Genomic DNA, 10,889 nt, shown 5'->3' with positions numbered 1-10,889 from the left:
CCTGGTTACAGAACCCTTCCAATGCGGCAGCCATTTTCAAGTCCAACATCCAAATTTATTTCTTTTACTTTCAAGATACAACAGCAAAACCTCCCTCCTAAACTATTGAACCTTTTATAATATTATTTTGAACATGCAATCCCTATATTCAACTGCAATTTAGATATATAAAAAGAGAACAGCTAGTGATATGTATAACATCTTTACTCACCCTCACAACAAGCACACCCAAAATGATGTGCATATCAAATTGATGTAAACAGTAAATGTGCCATCCAGTGCACACCCATAATTTCACAGGTAAACAGATCAGAGCTTAAAACACATCAAATATATACACAGAAAATCAATTATATATGCTGTACACACTAAAGAATAAACCAATAAATTAATCTTTTGAGGTCTCTGTTGAGCTGCACAACAGTCACTAGTCCTGAAGCTGTGTTTGCTAGTGGTGGGACAGTGTTACTCAAGGTTGGATGATAAGTTGCTGGTGAGAGTGGCCTACTTCAGGTGGATATAAGCACTTGTTCATTTTCGGCAGGCAAGGGGCTGCAAGTATGGTGGGTGCGGAGAAAAGGAGGGTGTAAGCGTGGTGGTTGCTGATAGGAGGGCTGCTGGCCTAGTGGGTAGTTAGAGAAAGGGGGCTGCAGGCATAACAGGTGGTGAGAGAATTGTAGCTGCAGGTTCTGAGGTTGCTGAGACACTGGGGACTGCATACGTGGTGGGTGCTCCGAGATGGAGGGTAAAGGAAGGTGCATGCATGGTGAATGAAGAGCTGCAAGCATGGTGGATGCTGACCAAGGGGGGACTGCAGGTGTGGTGGGTAGTATTGAGAAGAAGGTGGGGGTCACAGGCTTATTGGGTACCAAGAAAGAGGAGTTGCAGGCCCAGTGGATTCTGAAAGTAATGGGGTTGCAACGCATTGGGTGTTGTGAGAAAGTGGTGTGCAGGATCAGTGAGAAAAAAGGGGACGAGCAGGACCGATGGGTGCTTTTGTGGGGAGAGAGCACAGCAGTCGAAGGAATGTGCTTACCTGTGATTGCTTCTAATCTGTTTTATGACTGCTCCGTGTGGCTGAACCTCATAGCACAGCAGCACTGGGAGCTCAGGAGCAGGCCTAAGTGGGACTCAGGAGCACACTGCTGTTGTGCTCCTCTCCACCTCCCAAAGCCTTTACTTCACCAAGCAATTGGAGTGTGGGATCCCCAGGGACTGGTGGAAGGAAAACAAGGATCCATGGAAGGAGGGCAGCAGGGGGCTGGTGGAAACAGAAAGAGAGACAGAGGAGTGTATGATTAACAGGGGTTGCACAGGAATTTCCTTACAATCTTATTGGCTAACAAAGGGAAGCGGTGGGGCGTGTAAAAGTAAAAAACAGAGAGACTCACTACTGGAGGAAGAATCCCCCAGTGGTTGCAAAACCAATCTCTGACGTAGGTATTTTCTTGAATGCAAAAGGAAAGCTGTACTGCTGAAAGTAACTCTACCATAGGTATTATATAGTAATAAAGATTATTATTCTATACTATTGTAAAGTAGTACTTAATGAAAAGCCCATAATCTGCCTGCCACATGGGAGTGGATTTAGAAATGAAAGCATGGGGCAGAGTTGACATGACACAATCAGGTCACATGTAGAAGTGAGTACATAAAAAACAGTCTTCAGAGGAATTTTCATCATTATAGTTTGTGTATGGAAGGCTTGCAGTGAGATAAAATTATTAGGAAGGTAAATTTACTCTGCAGCACTAGTGAGCAGGAAGCCCAGATACAGGGTATGTAATCAAATATGGAGTAACCCTGTACATACAGTCGTGTAAGAAAAGAAAATACACCCTCTTTGAATTCTATGGTTTCACATATCAAGGCATAATAAAAATCATCCTTAGCAGGTTTTAGAAAATACAGCCTTTAGATGAAGAACAACACATGACATATTACATGTCATTATTTATTTTACATACACAGTGTGTGTGTGTGTGTGTGTGTTATTACAATGCCAAGGAGGAGGAAAGACATCAGCAATGATCTTAGAGAAGCAATTGTTGCTGTCCATCAATGTGGGAAGGGTCATAAGGCCATTTTGTAACAATTTAAAGTCCATCATTCTACAGTGAGGAAGATTATTCACAAGTAGAAAAGATTCAAGCAGTTGCCAATCTTCCCAGGAGTGGACATTCCAGCAAATTCACCCCAAGGTCAGACCCTGCAGTGCTCAGAGAAATTGCAGAAAACCCAAGAGTTGCTTCTCCGACTCTACAGGCCTCAGTTAGCGTGTTAAATGTTAAAGTTCATGACAGTACAATTATAAAAGGAACGAACATGTATGGTTTGTTTGGAAGGGTTGCCTCTCTCTAAAAAGAACATGGCTTAGGTTTGTAAAGTTGCATCTAAACAAACCACAAGACTTCTGGAACAATGTCCTTTGGACAGACGTAACCAAACTGGAGATGTTTGTTTTTCACCAACTGTGGCGTTGTACACAGCCTATCAGCACAAACACCTCATACCAACTGTCAGGCATGCTGGTGAAAGGGTGATGATTTGGACTTGTTTTGCATCCACAGGACCTCAACACCTTGCTTTTATTGAGTCGGTCGTGGACTCCTTTGTATACCAAAGTATTCTAGAGTCAAATTTGAGACCATCTGTCAGACAGTTAAACCTTGGCTGAAATTGGGTCATGCAACAGGGCAATGATCCCAAGCATGCCAACAAATCTCCAACAGAATGGCTGAAAAAGAAAAGAGTCAAGGCGTTGCAGTGGCCCAGTCAATGTCTGGACCTCAACCCAATTAAAATGCTGCGGCAGGACCTCAAGAGAGCTGTGCATAAACAAATGCCCGCAAACCTCAATGAACTGAAGCTACATTGTAAAGAAGAGTGGGCCAAAATTCCTCCACAATGATGTGAGAGACTGATCAACTCATACAGAAATGATTCTACAAGCTATTGAATCATAAGGTGTACTTTGTTTTTCACACATGGCTTCTCCATTTTGGCTTTATCTATGTAAAATGAGTCATGACACGGTGTAATATGTCATGTGTTGTTCATCTGAGGTGGCATTTGCCTAATTTTAAGACCTGCTAAGGGCCAGATGCTTTTATTATGTCCTTGTACGTAAAACCATAGAATTCAAAGAGGGTGCACTTTCTTTTTCACATATCTGTATATATTTACAAGCTACGCATAAAAACAAGGCTTTTAAAATGTTGATAAAATTATTCTGATCGGGCGGATCTCTTTTAAATGTACGTCCAAATAATATTAAAAAGACTATAGTTCCCCTTTAAAATGAATTTCTGGTGCTAGCTTGCTGCTTTGAGACATGTGCTAGACAAATCTGAAAACTTCAATAAATATTGAGATCTATGTGGGCTATTAGATGGTGCTGCCAGAAGGAACTCCGTCTGTCACTGGCACTACATAGAAAGACTGTTGTATATTATTAATCCCCTTGTTTACACACTTTAAGCAATGAAGCACATTGACATTTCTGTGTTTATTATAACACTTGGATGACTATATGTGATATTTGTTCTTCAATGTGGGCTTTATAGCCCGTAATGACTAAGTAGGCTTTCACTCATCAGAACTTCTAATCTGTTTGCCTGAACGTCTTCCAGCACATACTGTTCTATGAAGTCGTGGTTCTTAATTGTGCTAGTAGTGATTACATTTAGATTTCCTTGTAGTGTATCTTCCTACAGCCCAGAACATGTGGGTGGGCTTCATTACGGATGTACTGGAACATATTCTAGAACAAACATTAAATACCACCAGCAATATATTTCCCAAAGACTTTAATTCTTTTTTTTTTTTGGGCCAATTTTAATTATTTTCTGTTTTAAAAGAACACCATTTTTTTAGAGGGTAAGGCCATGCAAAACTGATGTTTCAGTTATGGGTGAATACTGGTGGGTTGAATGCAGTTCCAGATTTGTGGAAAGACTTGGGGGCAAAGTTTCAAGGGGTGCCTGCAACCCTAAAAACAAAATACTGTACACTTTTTTCTTTTAATCAATTTTTTCACAAGATATCCCCACTTGATTACGTAGCTCTGCCTTCCTAACCGCAGTCCACTCACTTAGCCCCCATTCACATGTAGCGACTTACACCATTTAGATGTGGGTGGGGGTTTTAAAAAGCCCTTCCCCACCCACACAAGCGGCTAAAATGCTCAAATTTGAAACAACCCACGATGACTGTTTAAATACAAGTGTTCCGGCGACTGTAGAGCCGCCCCATCACTTGTATTTTACGTGTGTGACTAGGACATGTGACCATGCACATGATCTCAGAGGAAGAAAATGGCGTTCCCTGAGATCTCTTGATTTCCCAGCAATGCATTGCTGATGTAACCTTCCCAGGATCCAATGCATGCGCATGATTACATCATTTGTGCCAAATTGGACCAGGAAGTGGAAAAAAAAGAAATTGTAAGTAAAATCAAAAATAAATAAATATATATTTGTTTAGATAAAGAATGTAAGATGATTTCATATCAGCCTGCAGAGCTACAGATGTGAATGTTTCTTTTATATTATTTTGTTTCTAACACATATTAGAAAAACATGTTTATTGACATGCTACATTCTATTGAATGATTTTTAATAGGTATATAGTATTTAATATTTAGAATGTGCTATTTCTCCTGATAATAAACATGATAAACCAATTATGTGAAAGGACCATTTTACTGGTAGATATTCTAATTTTACTTTTAACTAGCTCTGTCAGTTTCAGACAGATTCACAGAAGTGTCTGTGCCATGTATGTGAATCTGGCCTATTTCCTCCACTTGTCATAGATATAAGAAACGGTTCCTGTTAAAACTTAGTACCAGTCTTTGTAAACTCCCCTGTATATGTTTAATGTTCCTTCAATTAAATGAGTGCAGACTTTCCTTTTTTCTGCATATATCCTCATTTTACCTTTTTGTAAACAGTAGCTCTGTCACACTTCATTAGTCATGCCTGCGGCTTCTGTTTTTTATTCTGATTCAAGCAAAATGGACAGCACTACTTGAATGCTTATACCCAGCTTCCACTTTTTTTATGACTCAGTCAGGTAATGGTCAAATGCAATTACCCATATCAACCAGTTTCACTGAATGTACCGTGCACATCGTCTTTGGTCTTTCCTCTGCCTCATTATAGAAGCTTGAATAGGTAACACATCAGTGGTCCTAAGGTGACTGATTGAAATCGGAGAGAATGATCTGTTTTGAAGAAATTCTTTGTTAGCGTGTTACATCATAGTCAACTTGCTCTGACAGGGTAACTAAGTGGCCTGAAAACGTAGCCCGTAGAAGCACTTTTTCACCCGCATTCTTAAATTGCTTGGAAAGCATCCAGCAGGAATTCTTTTTCTGTGGCCAACATTAACCATAGCAATCTTTGTGACTATACAGTGCCCAATGTTTGCAAGTCGTGCAAGACCTTAAAACGTTCTTGAGATAATCGGGCCATGTGGTGGATAACAACAAAGCGGTTATGAGACTTAGTCCTAGCATTTCTTACACACTGAGATTGTACTATATCTTTGATCATTAACAGTCATTTGTAACAACTGTAAGTAGAAGACTTGCGGTCTTTTAGCATTTCATGCACACAGAGTTCTCCCTACATCTTTGATCATTAACAATCATTTGTAGCAGTGGAAAGAGATGTTAAAGCTGAGCTACAGCTAAACAGCTAAACATACAACTCAAATACATAGTTGTAAAATATGCCATAGGATTTGTAATTATGCTCAACATGTATTGTGATGGAGGCATTCATGTCAGAGAGCATGGCTAACCTTACAAACCACATTGCAGCTTAGTAATTCATCTTGGTAAAGGTCCTAGATCAGGCTGTGATTGCATAATAAAGGAGTAGGATAAAAGATAATAAAGCAACACACTGATGAGGTCATGTTCTCTTTTTCTTTCTGCAAGCTGTCCTTCCCCTACCAAGTTAAGTTACATTCACACGGTGCTTAAGTCTGTGGCTGGGAATCCTGCAGCAGGAATGTGTCTACAGGTGCAGCATTCTGTCTGCATCCAGGAACAATCGTCCCTGCAGGTAATTGTTACATGTCGACAACCCCTGACAGATGTGGCCGCTGTCAGTCACAGGAATCCATAGATTCTTGCTGCAGGAATCCCCAGCAGCAGTCTAAAGGCCCATGTGAATGTGGCCTTGGATCCTGGTTTGGAGGTTTCGCAGAATGCTACTATGTAGAGACATGGGTACTTGTGCTACCTTTTATTAAAAAAACACATTTAATTATTTTTAATAAATAATTGTGTTTTTGTATGCGTGCCTGGTGTTCAGCTTTCACCATGCATGCTCCATAAGGCAGATCCAGGTGCTACAGTGATATGAAGTCAAATCACTCACTACCTATTATTCTCGACCCACCCTGGGAAAAGACCGTTAGTGAATGAACTAACCATAATCTCTAGGTATGTACATGCAAAGACAGAGACCCTCAGGAATACACTAGATTTTAACAGGAGTGTGTTTGTCTGTTCACATTCTTCTTTCGTAGTGCTTGTGCTGTATATAATATGTGATTTTTTTTCCATTCAAAAAAAGGAATTCTTGGCCTTCCTTCCCTCTCTCTACTTAGCAGCCAATAATTTTATTAACGTGTGAAGCCTTGGAAGATTTTCACATCTCCCTAACACCTCTAAGCTGAACCTCACCATGCATCTCCTTTAACTCATTCACATCTGCAGACAGTAGTCACTCGGCAATGGGCTGACCAGCACTTTCAGTTAGACTGAACTGCAAGAGCACGTTATCTTCATCTGAGAGCAACCTAGTTTAATCCAACGAACAAAAAGCCTGATTACTGCTGATTATCCCTATTCTAGGAAACCGACATAGTTTATATCCCTTAGGCTATTGCAGCCATTAGCTATAGTGAAAGATACTTTGCTGAATGTGGGCAAAGCGTATCTGCAATGAATAGATGTTGCATCATAGGCAGGCTGTGTTAACCAGCATGCTGACTGGGACATAGCCCAGTGATTAAAACCATTAAAAAGAACTGCAAATAAATCCCGCAGACTCAGCAAAGTCATGTAGTAGATCTTCAATTAAATTAAACAAGGAGACGCATGGCGCTTCGAGGGATTACAAACTGTAACCAAGCCCTGACCAAAGGTGAGGATAATGACCGATGTTAGAACTGTAGAAAGACGTTACTGCCAGAGAAAGGAAGATGTATTACTGTGGCTTAGACTTAGTAGGAAATGACTTCATTTTGACTATATGCCACTAAGTATAATGCACTGCCTTTGCAATGTTTATTAAAGTAATGATCTAACTTAACAGAGAACAGCATTTGCTATCCTGATAAGATCTAATACAAGCACATGCCAGAGGTGGGGGCACTTCTTTTATTCACTGGGCATAATGTTTGACATGCCAGTATGTCTTGGGCCCCCGCATTGTCAGATAATTATTAACATATGTTTTAGTGGGTGTGTGGTCTTTTGGCACCAGTCAATCTGTCTTTGGATACGTCTTGATGCACTTATCCGCTTTTTCAGGCAGCCTTCCAAACAGAAGAAAGCCATCCAGACAGCCATTCGTAAAAACAAGGAAGCCAATGTGGTGCTGGCCAGGCTGAACAGTGAACTTCAGCAACAATTGAAGGTGAGAAATGCTTTCCAGATCTCATTTACACTGTGAGAACATGCCTGGGCTCCTTTTGTTACACAGTTGTGTTGAACAAAATGGAAGGACTTTCACTTTTATATAAAAATTTAAACCTCTACATGACCTGCAGGGGACACTGCTTGTTTGCTGCTAATTTACTGTTTTAAATGTGTGGCTAAAAAGCTATAATTCTATTAGTGATCTGAGCTGCCTGGCTTCTGGTATGGCACCGTGCAGCCTCAGAAGGCCATTGCTTTCATAGAAAGTTTTTTTGAGACCAACACAAATTTTGTGTTGTCTAATAGAAAAATAGCAGAGCAGATGTACTCATTCTGACAGTTGGAACCCCAACATTAATTTTAGGCCCTTAGATTTTTCTGTGATCTTTGTACTGTTAGATCATATTTGGAACCATATTTTTTAAGGGGCCTTAGCAAAAAGTCAAGATTGATTGTGCACCACTGCTAGACGTTTGCTTGAATACACTGCCATGGCCACTTTATACCCATACATTTACAAAATGTTTACTTCTACAAGGATTGATGAAAGGTCTTCTTAAATGCTCCAAAAATGTATCAGTGGAACCTTGTTTTTAGATATTTTAATTACAGTCCGGATTCCCACAACACTCTGCTGAAACTGTCCTTCTAAAACTCACTAATGACTCACTAACCACTAAAAACTATGATCACTACTTTGTATTAATGCTCCTAGATCTTTCTGCTACCTTTAAAACGGAGGACCACTCACTTCTCCTCAAAAAACCTCCACTCCTCTGTCCTCCAAGACTCTGCTCTTTCCTGGTTTCCTCCTATCTATCTCAGCACTCTACCTTCTCATATCCTCTCCCTCTCTCAATAGGGGTTCCACAGGGCTCTGCACTCGAACCACTTATATTTTTTTTATGTACACATTCTTCCTGGGTCAGCTGATAACCTCCCATGGCTTCCCATACCATCTCTATGCCGATAATACTCGAATCCATCTCGCTACTCTTCAGCTCACACCCTTATTCTCATAATGCATCTCTAGTTTAATAACTGACATAGTGTGGATATTGCATCACTTCCTAAAACTCAATCTTTCAGAACTGAGCCCATAATATTCCCCTTTCCCCCCGTTGTCAACCTCCCCTGACTTCACCATTGAGATCAATAACACAATTATGAGTCCCTCCGCACATGCTAGGGTGCTAGGTGTAATTCTGGACTTCTGACCTCTTCTTCAAACCCCACATCCAATCACTGACCAAATCTTGTCCAAATTACCTTTTAACATTTTCAGAAGTCATCCCTTCTTTTACCAAAGACACCACAAAGCTACTAAGGTAGTAGCAGGCACCTGATAGTATGAGTTCTTGAAAGCTAAGACTTTCACTTTAAGCTTTACTGAAAGGACAATAAGTGCACCCCTGCACCTGGAATCCTGGGCAGCCAATTGTGACAGATTTGCCAAGGTCTGCAACAGATTTATCACTGGAGATGAGACAGATTTTCATTCTAAACCGATGCACAATTAAGTAGTGGTTGGGTCAGGTTTTATTCGGTTGGAGGGCTACTTTTGAGAAGCTCAAGGAGGAAATTATGACTGCCCTCAATGAGTCAGAGAGCAGTGACTCCTTTTTCACCTTCACCCTTCCTACGGTGGGCTCCCATCCAAATCAGAGGCAAAGTCTGAAAGGAAAAAAAAAACTATGTTTTTTTAGAGAAGCCTTATTACATGTTTATTTGTAAAACAAGGATTGTACAGTCATGTAAACAAGTAAGTACACCCTATGGGAATTGTTGATATTTTCCACATTTTCACAAGAGTGAAACATAAGATATTCACTCACAGTGATCACAGATAAAGCTGATATACTTCAAGAAGAACTGAAGGAAAATTTTGCTTTTCAATCATTTAACAAAAATATCAATAGGTGTAACTGTGGAAAAAGTAAGTATACCCTTGGCATCATAAGCTGCTATTGTCCCCTTTAGAAGAAATTACTTCTTGTAGGCATTTTGTATAAGACCTGCCAGTCTATGGCATCGACTCGGGGACCAGTGTTCCATGCAAGAATTACTTCAGTTACAAATGTTTGACCATGTCATATTGACAATACACACGTCAATAGCAAAGAGAACGCCAGACCATAGATACCTGACATTTAAATAAGACAGGTTCCACTTGTAAAATCCCTTAGGCATGAGCTTCTCTGCAGCTCAGTTTAATCTAAAGCTACGTCCCAGCAGTGGCTCTGCAGAGTAAACAGGTGTTCTGAGTGAGCTGCTGAGACATTGCCTTGAACAACTTCATTGCTTCTGCTGTGAAATCATGCTCATGGCCCACAGGTACACTTTAAAATGCTCTGGAGGCATCTTGAAAAATCATCCCTGTGTTGTATTACTACACGTTTTGACACTCCTGCATGTCTCACTTTAACTTTGGTAATCCATATTCACATACTGTATATACTGTAACATTCATTTAGAAGTAGCCCTACCTGCAGCTAAGTGTATATTTTTTAATTTTCAGGAAGTCCATCAGGAAAGAATTGCCTTGGAAACCCAATTGGAACAGCTTCGTCCTCTTACCGTGTTATGACCAAGAAGGCACAGCAATACCACTGATAAGGATGTATGAACTGCACATATCTAGTGACCTAATTGTTGTCATTACATACATGATGCTGATGCTGGTCAACATTGGAATGAGATATGTTCACCTTGTTGCTTGTTTTATTGAAGAAGCAAAAAATATTTCTGATGTAAACTCGGTCTAGTTTAGAAAACATACTCCATATGCTGTGTTGAAAATTTAAGGATCATTGTTTAAGTCAGCACAACACACAAGGGCTACAGCTGAGAATTCTGCTGCATGCACTTATTTTATTTTTTTACATGCATTCATGGACCATCGGAGGCATTGAAACTCTTGAATATTCATTTGAACTTTTCAGCTTATATTATCTGATGACTTTCTTCTATGATTTCATATAATATGTTCTGTTATGGGAACAGAATTTTTATCAAGCTATTTTTACATTGTGTGTTTTAGGTTTTAAGAGAATAATAGAACTCCAAGTCTTTGATGTACATTTGAATATGCCCTTTCTAGCATACTGGAACAAATATTTCCATGTACAAATGATCATTTCTGATGTAAATGGAATCAAGTGTCTGAAGAAAAGTGTCTTTTCCGTGCAAAAATAAATATGTAAAAAATTATTTTCCATGTGCCTTGTTG

General features: G+C 39.9%; 1 protein-coding gene across 4 annotated transcripts in view; it reads left to right on the top strand.

Annotated features, from left to right (window-relative positions):
- REPS2 (RALBP1 associated Eps domain containing 2) overlaps nucleotides 1-10,874 on the top strand; it is a 104,349-nt gene extending 93,475 nt beyond the window's left edge. For all 4 annotated transcript variants that reach the window (XM_018561722.1, XM_018561721.1, XM_018561725.1 and 1 more), the window contains 2 exons: nucleotides 7,553-7,658; nucleotides 10,179-10,874. In XM_018561722.1, the coding sequence (XP_018417224.1) occupies nucleotides 7,553-7,658; nucleotides 10,179-10,247 (175 nt within the window). In that variant the 3' untranslated portion in view covers nucleotides 10,248-10,874. The remainder of the gene's footprint in view (nucleotides 1-7,552; nucleotides 7,659-10,178) is intronic.
- The last annotated feature ends 15 nt before the right edge of the window (nucleotides 10,875-10,889 follow it).

The sequence above is a fragment of the Nanorana parkeri genome, unplaced genomic scaffold (genome assembly GCF_000935625.1).
Source record: "Nanorana parkeri isolate BGI_ZX_2015 unplaced genomic scaffold, ASM93562v1 scaffold539, whole genome shotgun sequence".
NCBI classification, from domain to species: domain Eukaryota; kingdom Metazoa; phylum Chordata; class Amphibia; order Anura; family Dicroglossidae; genus Nanorana; species Nanorana parkeri.
This window is presented reverse-complemented; position numbering and strand designations above follow the sequence as displayed.